The sequence below is a fragment of the Nilaparvata lugens genome, chromosome 11, assembly GCF_014356525.2.
Source record: "Nilaparvata lugens isolate BPH chromosome 11, ASM1435652v1, whole genome shotgun sequence".
Lineage (NCBI taxonomy): Eukaryota > Metazoa > Arthropoda > Insecta > Hemiptera > Delphacidae > Nilaparvata > Nilaparvata lugens.
In genome coordinates, this window is record NC_052514.1 from 12,655,279 (window position 1) to 12,679,503 (window position 24,225).

A 24,225-nucleotide genomic window follows, 5' to 3' on the forward strand; every position below is an offset into this window, starting at 1 on the left:
CCTCATCCTCCTCCTTCTTCTTCTTATTTTTCTTCCCCTTTTGCAGTTTCTTTCGCTTCGACTTCCTTTTTTATTTATTTGTGACAGTGTCGGTAGCCCCCGGGCTTTGGGGAGCCAACCCCTCAAAAGGCAGCAAAAATAAGAGAAAATACTCGATTCGCTTGCTTCAAACAGTATTATCCGAAGGTCATTGGGCCTGCCTTTGACTTCTTTATCTGCTGTGTACCTCCTTCTATCGCATGTGCACGATTCTGAGTCATGAGCCCACGAATTTCTCTTTTTCAGTTTCCTTAGGTTCTTGTGATTTTCGGACTCCTTCTTTCCTAGTTTATATAATTTTCGCTATCCTTCCTTATATTCCCCTCTATCTTGTCGTGTTTATACATCTGCAACTTCTTTCATTATTCTTCTTCACCTCCATATTGTTACAATATTCATACTGAGTAGAAGTAATGTCGAGAAGGGAGTAAAAATGAATAAAATCAAACATTTCTTGTCCTCCTGTCTTATCCCACGTTCTCAATTCCTTCATCTTCTTCTCCCTATACTTCACCTTCTAGTTATCTCCACCATCTATTTTTTTCCTTTTCTCTCACTCATTCTTACTTACAATTTCTCTCCATCGTACCTCATTCTCATCTTCCCCCCCCCCTAAATATATTCAATTTCTCTTCTCTATTTCATAGATATTTCAAATGGCTTTCTCCCCTTCTCCAATCTCGGTAATCTTTTCCGCCTCCCATCTTCTCATTTTTCCTTTTCATTCATATCCTCCTGTTTTCCCAATTCTTGTATTTTCATGTTCCTTATTGTAATAATTATCAGTAACTCCATTATTTCCGTTATTTACCTGTAGGCCTACTTCTTTTCCGCAAATAATTTGATCTATAGAGTTATTTTTATTGAGAAATTGGTGTTGTACTGTTGGAAGTTCGATTTTTCCAATTTTTCAAAATTATTTCTAATATTATCTTTCCTTGTCTCAACTTTTCTTGTAAACCTGACGTTCTTCACCATCTGCATCCTTCCAAATACTTATTTCTTCTCCATTATTTCATAGACTATATCCCGGTTTTCCCCCTTTTTTCTATTTGTCATTTGTTCATAAATTTCTCTCAATTCTCTCTACCGATTTCCGTTTCTCCTCCTACCCTCCTCCTCCTCTATCTTTCACACTTTTTTCGATTCTTACTTCTTCTCTCACCCCTTCATTACTCCACTTCTCCTTCCCTCTTTGTAAACACAATTCGTCTTCTCTTGTGTCCCTTGAGGCAATCTTTCCCCTTCTTCTCCTCCTCCTTCTCAGCTCAGTCGGCTGCCTTTGACAACATACAGCTCCCCTCTACTCTCTCACTCTCTCACATTCAGACATCATGTCAATACTTGTCCCCTCTCTCTCTTACATAGGGACATCATGTCAATACTTGTCATACTCACTTGTCTCCTTAATAAGAAGATTGTGAAGTGATTCGGAGCCAAATGAAGAGGGACTGAATTGAAATGTACGACAAGGACATGTCTTGTTTCAGTAATGCGCTCCTCTTTCATATTAGTTTGATGTACTACATAATCTCTTCTTATTCCCTAATCATATTATCATAACTTCATAATATTGTATAGTGGGCCCCTTCAGTACCATGAGAAATCTCCTTGAAAATATGAATCTGATCTTTTAATTTTTGATTCGTGTGACAATATTAATTAATTATATCTGAATATATTCTATTCGTGAAGAAAATATATTTTCCCATTATTTTATTTGAAATTTTCATAATTTATGTTTAATATTTTGATTGTTTCATCATATTAAAGTTGTACTTTTGCTGGTGGTGATTTTAATTTCAATTATAGTGAATGTTTATTGTACATAGTCTACAAGAAACTTAATTTGACTACAGTTCAGAGTTGAAAAAGGATAGAATTATAATATTATCTTCTTTGTCCAATGACAGACAAGGATAGCAAACTTATCTTAATAATATGCTGATTAAAACAATAACAGACAAGGATAGCAAATAACTTCGTCCAATAACAGACAAGGATAGCAAACTTATCTTGATAATATGCTGATTAAAACCTGAATCTCACTAAAGCTACTTAGGCCAGGTTGTACAAAAGCCGGTTAAATTTTAATCGTGATTAATTTTACGAGAACTAATCAGAGAAGGTTTTTTTCGAAAAGAAGCCTTCTTCTATTGGTTCTCGTGAAATTAATCACGTTTGAAATTTAACTGGCTTTTGTGCAACTAACACCTCTTTTATATATAAAATCATAAGCCCCATACTAAATCGAAGAAGCAAGTACTTCAAGTGTGTTAAGTTCATCATATTTTTCATTTATTGTTCAGTTGTAGGCCTATTCAACCCATGTAGTTTAGAATATCAACTTCTATGAAATGTTTCTTAATTTGATCACCACAAACCCCCAAATGCCTCAAATACTTTGTGTTGCTGCTTCACGATTGGCTGAGGTCCCTATAAGAAGGATGTCTGTGATTGGCTGACAGATAGACTGACTCCTCCCCACTGCTTCAACTTTCTCTAGCTGCTCTGCCATAGGCTGAGCTGTGACGCCTCATTCTCATCGTCCGCATGTTGTGTATTCGGAAACGGAGTTTTCAAATCAAAGCTCTGTCGATTTAATCGGTGTATTTTGGAAGACGCCAACAAAATAATTTTGAATTGATAAAATAAATAATCAGACGGACTCAAGACAACCTACATTAACAAATTAGGTTCATTGAATTGCATATAGTTTTAGGCTATTAGCTATTAGCTATTATCACATTCTCTGAAACGTTATTTATAATATTAATCATATCAATCAAACTGTTTAAATAATTTATTGAATTAAACTAATTAATCAATGAAAATCAACTTATTGAACTATTTAATTCAATTGTATTAGTTTATGTGAGATCAATTATTGAACAGCACTTTTTTGTAGTTTGTGAACCCTAGTGAAGTGATTCCAAAGCTCACAAAAAGGGGCAGTTTAATGGAACCTCAAGCGGTTTAAAACACTTCCTTACTTGCCTCACTTACCTTACTTGCCTAATCTGAATGATTAGACTACTAATCTTCTGGATTAACCTCTCATCCAAGCTATCACCTCTGATTTTACCTTTTATTGATAGAGAAAACAACAGGCATTCACTCGAAACTGCTTTGAACACTTATTTGAAATGAACATTCCAATGGTTATGTAGAGTTGATGATTCGATTCATACACAATTTCGAGTTCAAACAACTTCCACACACGAAACCATACAATCTTAAAATGTATGAACTCAGGGCTAGGCTACTTTCTTGTATTTATAAAATAGAATTATAGTACCCTTTGAAATTAATATAATAATTGAATAAGATTACAAATTGTAACTACTAGTTTCGGTGATCCCGTGAGGGGTTGCTAGTCCTCCATCGGGTGCCTCCCCAGGTGGCGGATAGGGGAATGCCTCCCAGATATGGGTGGTACCGGTGAAATAAAATAGCCGGGGTGGACCAAAACTAGCAAAACGGCCAACGGCCTCGAAGGCGGATGAGGAGAAATCCCAACGGCGGAGAGGGCGGAAGAGCCTAGGGAGTTAACCCGAATCAAATCCAGGGTAGGTTACACTCTGTAAGCTGAGGTGGAAGCGAGAGCCTAGGAGATGGCAACTCTAAACAAAAGTCCCTGGTCCTCCAGGTTGGGGGTTGGTCGAGGTGTTAACTGCTCTTCACCGTAAAAAGCTTTTTGTTGAGAAACTTACACAACAGCCTCGGACGGATCGGAATTCAGGAAAAACAAATAGGCAATCGAAAAGAAATAATGATTTGGTACTCGGAACGTGGAATGTGAGAACAATGTTAAGGGCAGGTAGAATGAGTGAAATTGCAGAGGAGATTCTGAAATATCAATTTGATTTGGTAGCACTCCAAGAAGTGAGATGGCGAGGACAAGGCAGAATTGATAAGAGGAACTTCTCTCTCTTATATAGTGGCCATGAGCAAAGGTCTGGAGCATTTGGAACAGGATTCATTTTGTCAAAGAAGTTGAGGAGAGCCCTGATAGAATTTGAAGCACTTAATGAAAGAATTTGCAGAGTGCGCCTCAGAGGTAAATTTAGAAATGTATCAGTTCTATCTATACATGCACCCACAAACGAAAAAGATATAGCAATCAAGGAAGACTTCTATGAACAGTTGGAATCAGCATGTGCTGGGATATGTAAATACGATCAATTGATCATTATGGGTGACTTCAATGCACAGGTTGGGAAGGAAAGTTATCTTGAGCAAGTGGCTGGAAAACATACCTTACATGAGAAAACTAATGAGAATGGATTTCTACTCAGCCAGTTCGCAATGAGAAACAAGATGCAGATAAGAAGCACTCAATTCCCACACAAAAAAATCCATCTCGGCACTTGGAAATCACCAGACTCGATAACAGTGAATCAAATTGACCATGTACTTGTGGACTCTCGGAATACTTCATCAATTATTGATGTAAGGAGTTGTAGAGGTCCTAATTGTGACTCAGATCACTTCATTGTCAAAGCAGTGGTTAGGCAGAGACTGTCAATGATGAAAATACATAAAGTCACAAGTAAGAGATGGGATGTCGAAAAACTTAAAAATCAACAGAATCGAAATGACTACATTAGACTTGTTCAGATTAAAACCAGAGACATGTTAGGCTCAGATGGGGTTGAAGAAGTATGGTCCAAACTAGCCACTGGCTTGAAAGAAGCAGCAGATGAAGCGATCGGTGAAAAGAGATGGGTGAGAAACGAGAAATGGTTCGACGATGAGTGCAGAGAAGTAATAAGAGAGAAGAATGAGGCAAGAGCTCGGATGATTCAAAGGGAGACTAGACGCAACTGTGAGGAGTACAAGCAGAAACGCGCGATAGCCAATAAAACATGTAAAAGAAAGAAAAGAGAGGCAATGAAGAATCAATTGGGAGAAATAGAGTGCTTGTACAGACAAAATGAAACACAGAAGTTTTACAGTGCTATGAAGAAAATTAATAGAGAATATAGGCACAAAATTAGCTCCTGCAAAGACAAAAGAGGAAAAGTTATAAGTGAAGAGGACAATGTAATGGAGAGGTGGGCAGAACACTTTGAAGAACTGCTAACATCAGCAGAGACCAATGAAGATGAGGGTGGTCGAAACGGGGATGAGGAACCACCAATCAACACAGATGATGTACCAGAGCCAACATATGAGGAAATAGAGGCTATTGTTAAGCAGCTCAAAAATGGCAAAGCAGCTGGGGAAGATAATATACCTCCTGAAATGATAAAATACGCTAGTCATTCACAGTGCGGAACATACATGAGCTTATATGTATGATTTGGAGGAAAGAAGTCATGCCGCAATGCTGGAACATAGGCCTCATATGTCCCATTTATAAGAAAGGAGATAAACTAGAATGCTCCAACTACCGTGGGATAACTCTGCTCAGTGTAGTTTATAAAATCCTTTCAAGTGTAATCAACAAAAGAATGACAATATATGTAGAACGAATCATTGGAGAGTATCAGTGTGGTTTCCGTCCTGAAAGAGCGACAGCAGACCAAATCTTTACAATAAGACAGATCACAGAAAAGTTCTATGAGCATGACCTCGACCTACACATTTTATTCATCGATTTTAAACAAGCCTTCGATAGTATAATAAGGGGTGAGTTATGGAAAGTACTAGAGCATTATGGCTTACCGAAGAAGTTGATCAAACTTGCCAAAATGTCAATGAACAAGACTACGGCCATGATAAAAGTTGGATCTAGAAAAAGTAGAAAGTTTGAGTTCAACACTGGCGTAAAGCAAGGTGACGGACTGTCAGCACTCCTATTCAATGTTGCATTACATCGTGTGATAGACGTCATTGACAAGAGAGGCAGCATTTTTCATAAAATGTATCAAGTATGTGCTTATGCCGATGATGTAGCCATAATTGCCAGAAGAAAAGATATCCTCCAGGACACGTATAAATTACTAGAAAGAGAAGCACAAAAGATTGGTCTCCTAGTCAATGAAAATAAAACAAAATACATGAAAATATCAAGAAGTCAAGCGCGAAGGGTTCCACAGAGTCTGAGAATCGATAATAGGTTGTTTGAGGGAGTGAAAAACTTCAGCTATCTGGGTGTTGAATTGAATAATCAGAATATGATGAGCACCAGTATCAAACAAAGAATATTGTCGGGAAATAGAGCATACTACAGCAACATGAAGCTTCTAAAGAGCAGGCTCATCAGTAGAAGCAGCAAGCTTAAGATTTATGAAACCCTTATAAGACCTGTAGTTACCTATGGCTCTGAATCATGGACTTTGACTAAGGAAGACCAACATAATTTAAGTGTATTTGAACGAAAGGTGCTTAGAAAAGTGTACGGTCCTGTAAAAGAAGGAGAAGAGTGGAGAAGGAGAACCAATGCTGAACTTGAACTATTAATAAAAGGCCGTAGTATAGTACGCTTCATAAAGGCACAGAGACTAAGGTGGTTCGGACATATTTATAGGATGGAGGAAACCAGAATGCCAAAAATAGTGCTTAAAGAGAAGCTTCACTCAAGAAGAAAACAAGGCAGACCAAGAATTCGATGGGAAGATGAGATAAGGGATGATTTGATAAGGATGGGTTATAGAGGATGGAGAGGATTTATAATGGATAGAAACGTTTGGAGGAATGTTGTGGAGGAGGCCAAAGCCCACAATGGGCTGTAGAGCTAAAAAAAAAAAAAAAAAAAGTTTCGGTGATCACACCATTTATTTTATTAATTTCAAAGGGTACTAAAATTCTATTTTATATAAACCATACAATAATATTATTTATTCAATACTTGATACACCTAATCATGCAATGAATCTACCAGTTAATTATTCCAAAAACTGGTTACCAAACACTTAATTATCTATGAGATTGACTTTCCAGTTTGGAGCGTAGCTACTTGAAATACAGCTCTCCGTCTGATCATCGTTCATGCACACAACAAAGGCCTCTTATTGGATTTGCTAAGTAGCTGGGTGAGACAAACACGTCTGAAACCTGATTCGCTGTAATGAGTTTCTGTGGAGTAGAGCTGGGAAGGATGTGATATGCTATCTTGAATGTGTGCGTTAAATTTAGTGAGAACGAGAGAGAGAAGGAGTGGGCGTTTGTGTGTGTGTGTGTGTGTGTGTGTGTGTGTGTGTGTGTGTGTGTGTGTGTGTGTGTGTTTATGAGAGAGTGAGTAAGAATGAGAGAGGGCGAAGAGAGAGAGAGAGAGAGAGGAGAGAGAGAGAAGAGAGAGAGAGAGAAAGAGAGAATGAGAGAGAGACTGAGTGAGCCAGAGAGAACTCGTAAGAAAGAGAGAGAGTGATCGTGAGAAAGAGAGGGAGTGGGAGAGTAAGAAAGAGAGAGTGTAAACGAGAGAATTCTTGAAGAGAGAACGACGAAAAGGAGTAGGAGTATTGATGTACTTGAATGGGAGGGAGCCCTTCCATTACACCTTAGTCAATGTTGATGGAGCCCCAGTTCCAAAGTAAATACGAGAAGAAAACAAGGTACACGGTACAAAACATGTTTCAGTGGAAGAGATAGAGATGGGGGACGGTCGAGGAAAGGTGGAAAACAACACGAAACTGGTGAAATGAGGAGAATGATAGCAGAATGCACTTGAATAAGAAGATGCAATTTTTACTGACATCACATGTATGTACTATCTTCTCTAAGGTGATTGAATTCATTCTATAAACTGATTTGTGAGAAAAAATATTTCAAGTATGCTAGAATTAATTAGGGATGAAATGGGGTCATATTGGCTCCACAGTGTGTATAAATTTAACTTAATCCTGCGCGAGTTATGCAAAGTTAAGAAGACGCAATTTGTAGCCTATATACAGTACGTACTCTTCAAATTATGACAGAACAATTCAATAGAACTAAGCAAAGCACTTCACACAAAATACTATGACACTTGAAACTCTTCAAGTAAACTGAAACTAAACCGACCGCTACTGAACTCAAATCCCCTTCATTTTCAATGAGGCAAATATTTACAATATGAAAATTCTGAAATAGTTTGACGATAGGCATAGATTAAAATAATAGAGAATAGAACGAAATAAAGAGAAATAATAAATAGAACAAGCACTTCGCATACAATACTAAACCTTTTGAAGCTCTTTCTTTAAGTTCCTTATACCCATAAGAGTATGTTCCCTATACCCTTTGAAGCTCTTTCTTTAAGTTCCTTATACCCATAAAGAGTATGTTCCCTATATCCTTTGATGCTCTTTCACAAATAGATTTCAAACATCTATATTGAATTGAATGAAAAAGACTAAGAAATTGTCAAAAACCACAGATTTATTGATACTTAGAAATATATTATAATTTATTGATACTTTTCTAAGTATCAATAAATCTGTGGTTTTTGACAATTTCTTAGTCTTTTTCATTCAATATGAATAATTACCACAATATCAACTTCTCAACTACACAAAAATCTATATTAAAAAATATTGTCCGAACTCCACAAACAATAACTGAATTCACTACAACCAAACTCGAATCCTACAAGTGAATGATGAAAATATTTACAAAATGAAAGCTCTGTGATAATTTGCCGATAGGTTTGACATGTATGATGATGGGTGAGATTGATAAAAGCAGAGATAAGGGAAGATCTAGTGCTAACTTCTCTTTGATGGAAGAAACCTCAGAATAAAATAAATCTCTATTGTAATATAAGATTCAATCTGTAGTATGAAGAATAGGATACATCACAGATAAGACTAGAAAGTGCCAGAGGAGCATAGCATCTGATAAGAACCTCGGTACAATAAAAAAGCGATGGTTGAGATGATAAGAACAAATGAAAAGAATGAAAACATCGTTTATTAGACGGGGTTAGGACTTTTAAGTCCTCTCTAGCACTCAATCTCAATCGCATGTGGAAGAGAGAAAAATGCTAGTGAGTATGACAAAGACAGAGAAAGTAAGACAATGTGGGAGAAGGAGTGAGAATCGCGTAAGAGAGTGAAAAAGAGTAATAAAAGAGAGGGTAGAACGAAATACTACACGCATGTACTACATAAATACATTGAGAGACTCCAGAGAGCAGAAGAGCTCTGGATAAGAAAACTCCAAAAACACACGCACAATAGAAAGTAGGGCTCCCGTGAGGCACCCATTTGGGATTTTTTCTCTTTCTTCTTCTTTCCTCTTACTACTAATTTTTCTTCTACTTTTTCTTTTTCTTCTGCTTCTTCTTCCATTGTTTTTTACTTCACTTCTTTCTCGTCATTTTTGGGTTCTCAGTGTTACTTCCCTTTCTGCTTCTTTACCTTCTTCTTCTTTCTTCTTCTTTTTACCTCTTCTCGCTCTCATGTTTTTTTCCTCTTTGTTTACTCCTCCTTCATACAGAAATTTCTAGTCTTCCATTACTTCTTTCCTACTATGGCTAGTAATATTCCTGATCTCCTGAAATAAATACGCATCCCACTACATGGAATTCCTTAAAAAAGTTTTAAGTCTCCATATTTTTTCTCTCTAAATTCCGTTTTTTATCTGCTAATCCCCTGCACTTCTTCCAATTTCTACATCTTCTTGTCCTTGTTCACTTGTTCATACTCTCCTTCATTCTGTTTTTAGTTCTTCAAATACCTACTTCATCCTCCTCCATTTAGTGCATCTTATACTTCTTTCTCTCCTTCTTTGGTAGAGAGTTAGTGGGGAGGATATTTTTAATATTCTTCCCAAAGAATGGACATTGATATGTCCAAAGCTCCGCCAATTTATGTAGATGCATAACAATATGATTATTATCTATAGTTATTATATTACAAATTGCTTTTTCATATCATATACAGTTCAATAGTTATTTTCTTAGTCTATATTATGTAAATTCATCTATAACTTTGCTGTATTGTAAGCTATTGTATTTAAGCGTATAAGCCAGTATATATTGTAATCTACATAAATAAAGTACTCAATCAATCAATCAATCAATCTTTTGTCATTCATTTCTCATTTTTCCTCTATTAGGCTTCTTATTTTCCCAGTCTTCATCATATCATTCATCACTCACCCTCTTATCACCTCCTTCTGTTCCTTTCCTACTTTATCTTATCTTCTAAACTCACTCTTGTCATCCTTCTACTCATTTATCCTCTTAATCTATCCCTTTTCCTACCACCGATTTTCTTTCCTTCTAGCTTCTTCACTCAGTCCCTCTATTATCCGTTTCCTTGCGCTCTTCTTCTGTATCTCCCTTTCTCCCCTCCACTCCTCCTCCACAAACTTCTCCATCTTATCATTATTATTTTTTTCGATTTTGAAAGAATTTTTATTATTTTCTCATCTTCTTGTCTCTTCTTCTCATTTTTCCGATCTCTACTCATCTTCATCCACAATCCACAAACCTCCCTTCTTCTCCCTCTTCTTCCCTCTCCACTTCCTCACCATTCCATTCTTCGCCCCCTCTCACCCTTCCCTTCCCCTCTCCCAGTTCCCTTCTGCTTTTTTCGGAGCCCGGGCAATAAAAAAAAGTAAGGCAGGAAAACTGAAACCAACCACAAGCAAACCATACCGGGAGACAACATCATTGTTTTCCCTCATCTGTTCCTAAGGGACAGGGAAGCCCTATCCCTAAATGCCTGCCTGGTCCCTTACTCCCTGTGCCTTTTAATGCAAGGTGCGTCTTTTCCCTTGCCTGTTCCACGCACGAATGCCTCTAATTTCCCTCTCTCACTCACACACTCTCTTTTTATCTCTCTATCTGGTATGACTCATGGTGTCATTAGGAGAACGAGAGCTTTTTTCCGGTTCAGTATTTGCTTTTTCTGTGGTCTGCTAAATGGACAAGGAGCTGATATTGTAGATCGCAATCACGTTGAAGCATGTGCAAACGGAGCTTGGAATTACAGTTGAGAACTTTCATAGAGTAGTTCAGATTATTTCATTGACAGAGGCCTCTTTCCATTCATTGACTGATTTGTCTTTTAAGTTCGAAAATGATCTACCAAAAGAATATTTATCGTAGAATATTCTCCATATACGGACAGGTCACAGATGTGGCAAGTCACATTTCAGATTTGAACTACCCTAAATATTTGAGAAGCTATGATACAGAAGCATGGGCACTGAATAAGGAATGTGAGGCCAGACTTCAGGCGTCTGAGATGTGGACCTACCGGCATATGCTTCGTATATCTTGGACAGATAAAGTCACAAATGCGGAGGTTCTCAGACGTATGGGTAAACAACTGGATATTGTGCGTGACATTAATATTAGGAAGTTGAGATACTTGGGGCACATTATGAGAGGACCTAAGTACGTAATTCTGCACCTCATAATACAAGGTGAACTTGTTGGTAAGCGTTCAGTGGGACGTAGGAGAATGTCTTGGTTGAGAAACCTTAGGGAAGCATTCAACTGCTCGTCACAGGACCTCTTCCGAGCAGAATTAAACAAAGTAAGAATTGCCGTGATGGTAGCCAACCTCCGTAATGAAGAAGGTACCTAAAGAAGAAGAGACAAAATTTAGGTATTGATTGACTAGATGAAACAACATTCAGGTTTAGGGCGATTGACTGATTTGAATATTGATTTTATTTGCCTTGTTAATATTATTTCAATATATTTTTACTCTCTGAAAAGTACAGTACTTCTCAATTAGATTCTTTCTGAGGTTAATACCCACATGAGGCGTGTGGGCTGAAAGCAGATAACAGGGATGATGCTGAGAAATGAGTGTCCTTACAGTTTTCGATGGGCTCCGAACTTAGGCAAGGTGTACTTAAAACGTATTGTTTTATTGTTTCCTTAAGTATTGTTTCTCTTTTCTATGAGTTAGGGAAGTAGCCTTATTTTGTAGCTCATAACTTATAGTGGAGCCGGCCTCAAGTGATCACCCTTCCAAAAGAAGTACGATGTGTCTCCAATCCAAACGATTTGTTATAATCTTACTGAGTGTAAAAAATTCCCTTTCACTTGTATTGTGTCAGTTGAAGTTCAAAAATTGAAAACTCTGATAATCTGATAATCAAGTTCAGGTATTAGGTAAAACTTCCCCGAAATTTTCTATTAAACCTTAATTTAGTGCTTGACAACGATTTCCTAGATCTTTCCAAGACCTCTTCAAGCTCCCAGGTCTCAATTTCAATGCCTTGTCTGGTAGTAGAAATGCAGCCAATGATATTGACCACTATTTATTTATTTGGTAATACAATTACACATCATATGAATATGATCGGGATAGAACTTACTATTGTAAAATACTATTAAAATTACTATTGTAAGGCATAGGTGATTTTCATCACAATTACAACCACTAAAAGAGATTATGAATGACGTGAAAGAAGTTAAGATAGTAGTAAACATGTTGTATGAATGAGTGTGTGCCAAGACGATTGACCTTGGAATTAGTTGGCTCAGTAGAGTCTGTTGGACTGATGCCTTCATTAGCTGTCTCAAATGATATCCGAAATAGATTTCAACCTGAGAAATCCAATTCAATAATAGTGAATAGTCAATGATGCATTTTGTTGCTTTCACTTTGTAGCCTAGATTATTTTGAATGCACTGGTTCTCATTATTGTATAATATTTATCTGTTTTATTTTATCCTCATGAATTCTATTCTAACAATTCCAATACTAGCATTTTATGTGAATAAAACATTTCCCTATGTTATTATCAGATATGTTGAAATTTTTGACATAAATAGTAATAATATCTCTTTTCTGTATAGGGCTACTTGCAACACAAATATAAAGAAAAATAAAAATCTCAGTACCCTTTTTGAAATATTTTATCACAACATGTTTCAGACATTTATGCCATTTTCAAGTGATATGAAGTAAATAAATAAATACGTCTGGAAGATTCTTATTTTGATCATATGTTAGTGTATTCATATGATTTTATTAACTAACTTAGGACTGTAAATTCGCATGATTCTATCAAAAATGGGTTTATTGGTGTCTAATTGGATTAAGTTTATTATTATTTTATCTCTGTTTGCTACTTTATAAATATGAAATTATTCTTCGACATTCAGTTTTCCACTTTTATTACCATAATTTAGTATTTTCTTATTGGAATTTATATCTGTAAAATTATGGCCTGAATCTGTCAAGTGTTCAGCAAATGCCGACTTTTGTATATATTTTTCAGATTTTAGTGCTTGGATAATTATGTTCTCGAAACCTGATATGGAAATTTCTACCTGTTTGTCTGATAAAGAATTTGTCGCAATCACTACATTTGAGTTCATAGATTCCAGATTTTTTAAACTTATCTTGCTGTACATTTAAATTTGATTTTTTTTTATCAGTTCCAATTCATTATTTGTGAAATGCACAATTTGAAACCAAATTTAAATGTACAGCAAGATAAGTTTAAAAAATCTGGAATCTATGAACTTGAATGTAGTGATTGCGACAAATTCTATAACCCGGGCGTCTGAATCATAAAACCAGCATCTGATCCACTCGACTACGGCCACTCCAATTTTGACATGAAATACAATTTGCTGTATTTTGTTCTGAGATTGTTTCATCTAATCACCACAAAACTGATGAATCAATCTAGAAGCGTGTTTATACATAGCAATCAGTTATTAGTAAAAGCAGTAACAGCATAGAATAACCAATCTATCAGAGTATTGATATGCATTATACTTATTCAAACACAATTCATTAAAATGATAGCAGCAATGTATTGTATATTTTTATGCATGATAACAGCAGAAACTATCACTCATGTATTTCAGCGTTTTCTTGAATAAGTTATGCCTACCTCTCAATATGAAATAAATAATTTTATTAATTTTCATTGAACAGTATGAGATGTGGAGCGTCAATTGAATCACGAAATCCTAAATTGAATACAGAAAATCCTTACTGCAAGAGCTAATCTCTTGTCATTAATCTACTGTCTGTTCTAAAACTGGAGTTTATACTATGAGTATGGTTACTAAATGTTTACTATTATTGGAAATTTCAGTACAAAATTCAACAGTGTGTTTTCATTTGATAGTGTAACATCAAATCATTAATCATATCAATAGAAAAGTCAATATTCTTTTCCATTCCATCAGGGGCGCCATTTAGGGGGGCATTGGGGGCAGGGGGCCTAGGCCCTCCCCAAGGATCAGATGAATAATTAAAATTCGGGTCTATCTACACGAATCCTTAGAATCTCATACTGATTTAATACTTTGTTTAAACAGCAGTAGTATAATTCCTTCTACAGTAGAACAATGTAGCAAAATTGTCTTGAAAGTATGGCTACGGGTACGGAGTAATAAAGAATATATTTTTCTCTGTGTTATAGTTGAAGCTTAAATATAGAATATTGATCAGGGCACAATAAGTGAGTTATTGCATAAATTTCAACGTGAGAATTAACAAGTTGCAAGATGTCGCAGTGAAAGCAAAAGAAAGGGCACAATCAGACAATCAAAAATGTATGTACAGAGTTGGTGAGAATTATGGGAACAGCTCAATGTTTCTTCAGCTTCCTCACTGAAAGTTATTTCCCAATTAGAATATGATCCCCAATGAAATAGATGAAATTGTCATTGTAAAAGAAAAATGATCTATTTCCATGATTTTTAAGAAATCTGTTTCAGTGTATTCCTACTTTAGGGCTATATTTCTCTGTAGGCCTATATTTCTAATAAATATTTCATTATTTGAAAACTAATAATGTATATGTCTGTATTGATACTTCAACCACATCTGTATAAAACTGGAAAAAATGAAGAATATAATAACATCTTCGGGGAAAAACCCAGGACCCTCTATTCTTTGGGGGTATTCCTTCCCCCCTCATACCTCTTTGTTCTTGCCCCCCCCCTCCTAGCAGATTGGTGAAATGGCGCCACTGTATTCCATCCAAATGAATTCCATTCTAACAATTATAGTAATGAGAGTATTTTATTGTGTAGACTATATAATATTTCCGGATGACATTTCCTTTTCCATGTATCGTGTATAATATGTATCTTCTATCTCTCGATTTCTTAGGCATCTTTACGGCTCGGTTGCATAAAAGCTAAATTTTAACCATGATTATGCCACGAGAATCAATCAGAAGAGATTTAAAAAAAAAATCAACTCTGGTTCTTGTGGCATAATCATGGTTGAAATTCAACAGGCATTTCTGCAACCAGGTCAAAATCTCGTATATCTCTTCACATCCTTATTTTTCGTCCTTTCAACAGTTGCATAACATTTTTATTTTTATTTATTATCACATCAACAGTCCTTATTTCTATTCCTATATCAACAGTTTCTAAAGTTCTTCTATTTCTCTTGTTGCAGTGTTCAGTAGAAACCAGCAGCGGTTCGAATTCTTCCTCCTCATCGGTCAGCGAGGAGCGGAGGGAGGAGGACGAGGTGGGAAGGAGAGGAGGAAGCAGTTGTGGAGAAGAGGAGGAGGGTGATGAAGTGGATGGAGAGGAGGAGGAGGATGAGGAGGAGACTCCCTGTGACATTGGGTTGCTGGAAAGGCTGATCAGGTCGCATCCCATTTGGTTCCTGTTGGGGATACAACGGGCAGGCGCGTTTCATCTGTTGCAGGGGAAGGAGGATGGGGTAAGCATTGCAAAAAATAAGTTGATATAACTCATATTGAGGTTAAATATAAGTTTATAATTTGAAAAGAAAACAAAACTTTTCGTAGTAAGTTCGAATGGAATAATTGAGAAAATAGTAATTGACCGAGCGAAGTGAGGTTTTGCATTTCTCTTTATTTATGTTTATTTGTTGCGGCGAAATGCATATGTTATGTATGCGGCGAAACGCAGCAATAGATTAGCATGAAATTTGACAGGTATGTTCCTTTTTAAATTCCGCGTCGACGTATATACAAGGTTTTTGAAAATTTTGCATTTCAAGGATAATATAAAAGAAAAAGGAGCCTCCTTCATACGCCAACATTATAAAAATATGTAATATAGAGTAAAAAAATCAGCTGTCGAGTGGATTATAAATTGCACGCATTGACGCATGCAATCCAATATCTCAATGTAACTTATTTAAAACACAGCTGTTGTGTGAAATAATTTTTGCATGCAGTGAGGCATGCAATTGATAACTTGAAGTAGCGTAGTATTTTCTCCCGACTTTTCTCTGCTTTCAACTCGGTAAGCTTTTGATGATAGCAGCATAGCTTTTTACATCAAATTATTAGCATTGTCGAAACAACAACCCAAACAGCCATTAGTCGTTTATACAGCGATATCTCGCCGACACTACAGGACAGGACAGAATTTACTCTGATGGACAGTATTAGAGGAGACTGTGGTTTATAACTGAGCGAGTTCTACTTTTCACAGAACTACTAGTATATATTACAATAAAGCATTGAGATATGGATGATAGTATTAGAACAGAGGTAGATCTATTTAAGATCATACAGTGAAATAAAGTATGTTTTCAAAGTCCACTATAAGTCTATAACTTGGAAAGCAAATAAAATTAAGATCGAAGGGAGAATAAAGAAAAATAGATCATTGAGATATGGGTGATGGCATAGGTATAAAACTAATGGAAATTAAGGTTATTCAGATACAATAAATTGAATGAATATCGAATACTCTGATTGGCTCAACTCTTTTGTTATCTCTTGTCAAGTCTGTGGCAATTAATCATCTAATCCCAGAAATGTGTGGTGTGTCAGCATAGATCTATTCTAGTTCAATAACCCTGTTTACTCAGTCTATGGTATCAGTTATCAGTCAAGTCAAACGACAATTATTCCAATGATGTTTTAAAGTTGTATCCTGGATTAATATAAGTTTGAATATGCTGCATAGCAATTCATGTCTTTTCTACAAACTTGATCCAAGGAACAATTCCAATGATATCTGATCTGACATGATATTATATCAATTTCGACGATATTTTCTGAACAAACTTGATTCAACGAAAAATTCCAATGACATTCTAAATTCGTATCCTGGAACAATATCAGTTGGAACATGTCTCGTTGCAATTCCTGTGTTCTCTACAAACTTGAATGACATTTTTAATATCGTGCAGTCCGTGCATGGGCATTGCTCGATTAGAATTGTGAAGGAGTGATGAACCCCTTTAGTGTCAAACTTTAACCTTTCAATTTGAGCCAGAATTGAAGTGTTTGTCAACCAAAGTGTTTGATTACAGTCAAATTACATTTACATTTTTTTAAACACTTTCTCTGTTCAATTTCAGAACTTCGTAGTGCGGCAATCGAGCCAAACCTGTACTATGGCGATATCAGTTCGGTTGCCGGTGGGCAAAGGGCCCTACATCGAGCACTACCTCATAGAGGCCATTAGCGACGGTCGATTCAGTCTGGAGAGCTCAGACAACAAGTTCGAGAGCATTCCCGCCCTGGTCGCTCACTATGCGCAATGCTGGTCAGTCACCACTCTATACATCTAGTAGTCTAAGGTGTCCTAACAGAATAGATACCACTCTATAGATCTAGTAATCTATGGTGTCCTAACAGAACAGATACCACGACATAAAATTATTGGCATTGGATTGATGTGAAGATGAAACTATTCCCACATAACAGAACAGATACCACTCTATACATCTAGCAATCTATGGTCTCCTAACAGAATAGATACCACATACAGTATTGGTATTGGATTGGTGTGAAGATGAAGCTAGATTCGCACTCAACAGAACAGATACCACTCAATACATCTAGTAGTCTATGTTATCTTGAGAGAGCTGAGCTGAAGCATTTGATGTCGCCGCCACACTCTTGTCGAGTGCGTACAAATGACAACGAGTGCGAGAGTGTGGATGGCACAATGCCACCGCTCGCCTTCACTCGGCCCGCTCCGGTTTTGGTTGAGAAGAGACGAGCAAAGGAGTATGGTTCCCAGAGAGTATACAATACAATTACATTATACTCTACTTAGATTCTATACTATATGATGTAATTACATTCTGGGAAGCACTCTCCTTCGCTCGTCTCGTCTCCACGAAAACCGGAGCGAGCCGAGTGAAGGAAGAGAGTAAAAAATGTAATTACATCCTATAGTATAGAATTTAAGTAGAGTATATAATATAATTGCATACTCTTTGGTGACTCTTCACCACTGATATTGATGGAGCTTTCCTCTTCTGGTCACATTGTAGCGTAGATGGCTAGACGACTGCCTGTCGCTCTTTTTGGCCATTTGGCGAGCGACTCGGCAAGAGCATAGCCTAGGAATTCAAGTTAATCATACCAATCTACTCAGTAATAATAATGTGAAATTCGAACAGAAAAATTTCAATCCCAGTTCATCTCAATCAAGAATTAAATCCAGGTCGCATATATTATTCATTATAGCTCATAATATGGTGAATATTGTAATATTATATTTAGATGAATGATATACCTGATAGAATAGCTTGGTTCAATCCACCAGCTATGTGGATTGTTATGATTCCAGATTTTTGTTATTCCCTCATAATGTTGTTCGCCAGTAGGAGTAGAGACTTACCGTAACTGTTTCTAAATCTTAAGCTAATAATTTAAAATGGAATATTTTTATTCAAACAATGGTAAGTATATTTAAAATAAATGCTATTAATTGTTAATTAATCCAGACAATAATGAAAAGCTGAAAAAAATTTTGAACTCATAAAATATTAAGATGGAAATAATAGTTGTGAAGTATCCAGTTTTTAATATTTATTGGTACAGACTTAATAGGTACACCGATGAGCTCGTTCGGGATGCAGTTTACAATCTTTGGAGCGATGTATACCAGCTGCTTACGAATAACCGTTAAATTCGAATCATAAGTAACATATCTATGTAGATTGTATCTTGTTCTATGAGTTACATTGATTCTTGAAAATGAGCTTCTATGTTTATTGAAATATTTAAATATGCTAAGCACATAGAGTTGACGGATTGACATGACTCTCAATTCACTGAATGCAATTTTTGAGGGGAACAATATGGGTTTATTTAATATGGTTTTTATGATCATTTTCTGTATAATGAATAGTGGTAACAAAAGAGTGTCATAAGTACCACCCCAAACCGCCAAGCGAGAATAGAGATTGTACAATTGCAAAATAAAGCATTCTCAACTTTGATAAATCAAGTATCGACCTCAACTTATAAAAATTATAGGAGACAAACCTTAGTTTATGGCATAGGTATTCAATATGCCTTCTCCACTTGAATCCCTCCTCGATTATCAAACCAAATATTTTATTTGACTAGTCCTTTCAATCTCAGGACATCTACAGGGAGCATCGTCTAATAAATTACAATTTAAATGCAATTTAAGTGTACAATTTGTCTCTTCATGTCCAGAGATATTTCTTGAAAAGGCGATATATTTTGTTTTTTTAATATTCAAGCTTAGGGAGTTAACATCTAACCATTTCTTCAGAGTGGAGATGCCTCTGGAGGCGGCTCCATAGACTCTCTGCCAGGTGCTCTCTCCAAACACAGCACAGTATCGTCAGCAAATGAGAATACCACACCTCCATTCAGGTCTAGTCTGAGTATCTCATTTACATAAAGAAGGAATAAGATTGGTGATAAGACTGTTCCCTGAGGGAGACCATAACCGGAGAGAGGCAGATCACTCACACAGTCATCAAGTGTAAGAATTTGTGATCTATGTGCAAGGTAGCTATGGAACAATCTCAGAGTTGTACCTCTGATTCCTGCTCGATCCAGTTTATTTAGTAGTTGGTTGTGAGCCACAGTATCGAAAGCCTTGGCTAGATCAAGGAAAACCGCAAGAGTTTTCTTTCCCTTATTTAACAAATCTGCCACAGAATTTGAGAAATGGATTAGAACATCATCGATACATTTATTTTTTGAAATCCAAATTGGTGGTCTTCTATTATCCCATGTAAGTCAAAGAATTCAATAATTTGAATTTTTATCACTTTCTCCATTATTTTCGTTAATGAACTAAGCAAACTGATTGGTCTATAGTTCTCAGTGAGTTTTTTATCACCTGATTTGAATAGAGGTTTGATTTTGGCGACCTTGAACAATTGTGGAAAAACTCCTTCGCGAAAACATTTATTTATAATTGATGTGAAAGGATAGGCAATGAAATCGGCTACTATTTTTAAAGTTTTACTATTTATACCATCAATACCTGGACATGTATTATTTTTCAGACTGAGTATGGCATTTTTTATTTGAATTTCATTTACCGGTTGCAAGACAAAAGAGTCGGTCAATCTCGAGTTATTTTTCTTATATTTGAATTCATAAGCGGGCTGGCTGGTATATTTAGGTATCCTATCAGCATAAGTTTTACCAACATTTACAAAGTATTTATTTAATTCATGTGCATTTAATTTTATTTCATTTTCTTTCCTTTTCCTATCTAGTAGCTCATTTATGTAAGACCATAATTTTTTTGCATTATTCCCACATTCTTTAATTTTAGTTTTATAATAATCATCCTTTGTACGATTTATAAGATTATTCAGTAGGTTCCTATATGTCCTGTATTTATTTTTCAAGTTAGTATTGAAAGGTTCCTTTTTTAGTTGTTTGGCAATTTTATCTCTTTCATTAATAGACTCTATCAAGCCAAGCGTGATCCATGGTTTCAGTGGTTTTTTCTTATGATTAATTTTTTTTTCATATTTAGAAATATGTATATAATTTGTAAGAGTATTAACAAACCTCTCAACCATAGAATCAACAGAATCATCATTGTTCAGAAATTCCCATTTCTCGTGCAGTAGGTATGATTTAAGTTTATTAAAATCAATCATAGTAATTATATTTGTCTGTGTGACGGGAGTGTGAGGCAATTTACTGTTTAGATTTATATGAAGAGTGGTAGCAAAGTGATCAGTGATATTTAATTTAAAGACATTAGCTATTTTTGGTTCGATAGAATGTGTAGAATTCTTGAAGAATATATGATCAATTAAAGATTGACTATTATCCACTTTTCTAGTCGGAATATTAATTAAAGAATTAAAACCATTTCCATTCATAACATTCAGATACTGGAATGTACAGCGATCAGTGCTCAAAATATCGATATTAATATCACCTGCCAAAACTACATTACGATTATTCGGGAGAGATTCAAGATAGTTATTCAACACTCGAATAAAATTATCTGTGTTGCTGTTCGGAGACCTATAGACTGCGATAACTTGTATTATCAAATCATTACCCAGTTCAACAATAACACTCAGCGCGTTAGCTTCTATCAACTCACAATCTAAAACTGTGAAATTATATTTTTTGTTAATATACATGCAAAGACTATCGCATTTATTAAGTTTACTGGGCTGGTTTAGCAAATTGTAGCCATCTATATAAAAATTAATAGGCTTATCGCCAGAATACCAAGTTTCAGTTAGAATTATTATATCGAATGACACTTTGAAATTATTAAGACACACTATGAATTCATTAAAGTTCTTATAAATACTACGAATGTTCATTTGAAAAATGTTCATATAGTTAACTGGACTTGTTTCTTTATCAGTGAGTAAATCATAATAATTCACATCTTCAATTTCTCCCGTCTTAAAAACGTCATCACTCAGAATGTTACATAACTCGTTGAAAGAGTTCATACTAAATAAAAAATCTTATTCTAAAAGCTCCGGAGAAGTCCTATTCAACCCGGTCCTCTGAAGACTATTCGTTTTTTCGAGTTACATCGCCATTACCAATTTCGAGAAGATCATTCACGGTCCGGATTCTCAGTGCTCTAGTATTTTCCTGTTTCCGTATGTAAACCTTTCCATCTCTTGACCATGCAAATTTGAAATTCTTCTTCTTAGTGAACTGTTTTGCCTCGTATAGGAGTTTCTTATAGTAGGGAGATAAATTTTCATTCAAGTAAACTGGTTTATCAGGGAGATTTCTATTTATGTTGATGGTTCGAAGATTAGCTTTAGGGTCGTTTTTAGATTTTTTCAATTCCTCACGAAAAACTTTATAACACTTCATCCAATTATTCTTTATTTCTCTAGTGCGAAATGATACAATTAAAGAAGGAATTTCTTTATTTCCTGCTGGAAGTCGATGAGCGGCGTTAATATCTGTTTGCTGGTGGCTGATTTTAAGAGCTTTAGCTGTTGATGCGATGATTTCATGAATATTTTCATGGTTTGTTGAAGGAATACCATGAATTTCGATATTGTTCCTTCGCGAGTATTGCTCCAATTCACAGACTCTTGATTCCATGTCACTTAGTTTCATCTGAAGTGAAGCATTCATCTTTTTCAATTCAAGATGTTCATTATTTAAAGTTTCCATGGCTTTAGTGTAGTCATCAATTTTTGACGAAAACATTTCAATTTCAAATTAAACTGTAAATTTTATCTACTAAGATCTCTCCATAGTTTAGGTTTGGTATGTTTATGCAAACGTTCTTGTTTAATGATGGGGTAGTCAAAAAATGATAAGAACAAAAACGTTTGCATTAGCATACCAAACCTAAACTATGAAGAAATTTTAGTTGATAAAATTCACAGTTCAATTGAAAAATGATCTGTTGGATGTACCGTACTATTCAAGATGAAGCTATTATCTGATTGTAATGAATAAAACGAGTAAATATTGAAAAATATTTCCATACACTATGAAACAGTCTCCATATAATTGAGTTTCTGTTATGTGATATTAATGATAATTTTTGAGTTTATTTATTTTATTAGTCTACTTATTTATACAATATGACAATTTCCACTGAATCTAACAAAGACCCTAGTACAAAACAAAATAGCACTGTACATGATGAATAAACTATAAGTATTAATGTAAAACTGAATCTATAATAGTTGAGCACAGTAAAAATTAATGTAGATTATTACAAAATAAAATAGGAAGATAGACATAGAAAAATAAGAAGAAAAAAAGTCATAGAGTTTAGTGTGCTATTAAACTTTGATTCGTTAAGTTGTAGTTATTAAGATTTTAAGTTCAACTATTAAATTGTGTTTGTGTGTTTGCAGTGATGAGTTGCCAGTACAACTAACGTTACCAAGAGCTGTGAGGGAAGCCAAGAACCGGCAACAGTTGTCTTCACTAGCTCTACTCGGTCAAGGTAGGTCAAACTCAAATTGAAAATATTATTAGCTGGATGCCCGCATATTAGAATGACATCTGTGCAACGAAAAGTTGAGTTATGGCTTCATAAATAAGTTAAATGCCTGATTTTAACTTTATGTGACGACTCTGCAACCGGGCATCAGTGAATGATTGTGTCCCGTACAGTAAGACTTGAGCCTGGTCCATTTAAAAAAGGCTAAAAATAAACTTTCTAATGTTGATTTTTTTTAAGTTTTCAGATTTGTATATTATCAAGCTATCAAAATGAAAAAGTTTTCTCAGGAAAACATTTTTTTCGATCATTACTTTTTGAGATACGAGCGCCTAAAGTTTAAATTTTTGACACAGAACATTACAAATTCGATAGGCGATAAATCCATGAGATCTCGAGGATAAATTCTTCATGGTATTTTTGATTGAATGAAACAAAATATTTTCGAAAATATCAATTTTTGAGAAAGTTATTCAAATTATAAAAAATGACCAAGAATAACTTTCAGTTGAGTTATTTTTGGTCATTTTTAGTAAATTGAATAACTTTCACAAAAATTTTTATTTTTATAAAATTTTTGTTTTATCCAATCAAAAATACCATGAAGAATTAATTCATCCTTGAAATTTCATGGATTTATTTCTCGCCGAATTTGAAATGACCTGCCCCGAAAATTTAAAAACTTTTTACCCTCATATCTCAAAAAGTAATGGTAACTTAATTTGTTTTGATGGGAGAAAACTTTTTCATGTTGATAGCTTGATAGCATTCGAATCGAAAAACTTTGAAAAATGTCACCTGTAGAAAGTTTTTTTTAGCCTTTGCACAGCTTTAAGGCTTCTAAATAACTATTATGAAAATGTCACATATTATTTTTGGAAGAATATTAGTTTAAGTTCATAGACCAACTTTGTAACAAGCAATAGTAGTAAGCTGAGAGAAGCAATCAATTAGCTCAAATTTATTAATCACACAAAAACTTTTATTGAAGAAAAACTTGAAATAATACAAATCCTAAAAATGATGAACCTTGAAATAAATAAATAAAAATCTTTATTTGCAATCGGGGCCACGCCCCATACAAAGTCACAATCATCATGATACAAACAGATAAAATGCACAATTCATTCAATTGAGTGAAAAGTCATGATTAAATTGCTGCGATTGTTGAAATGTACCTTGAAATAATA

General features: G+C 35.3%; 1 protein-coding gene across 1 annotated transcript in view; it reads left to right on the forward strand.

Annotated features, from left to right (window-relative positions):
- The window catches only part of LOC111058177 (protein sprint), a 154,506-nt gene that overhangs the window by 80,104 nt on the left and 50,177 nt on the right, over positions 1 to 24,225 (forward strand). Inside the window, exons 4-6 of the mRNA XM_039438198.1 lie at positions 15,309 to 15,581; positions 17,202 to 17,389; positions 22,947 to 23,038. Coding sequence (XP_039294132.1) covers positions 15,309 to 15,581; positions 17,202 to 17,389; positions 22,947 to 23,038 — 553 coding nt within the window. The remainder of the gene's footprint in view (positions 1 to 15,308; positions 15,582 to 17,201; positions 17,390 to 22,946; positions 23,039 to 24,225) is intronic.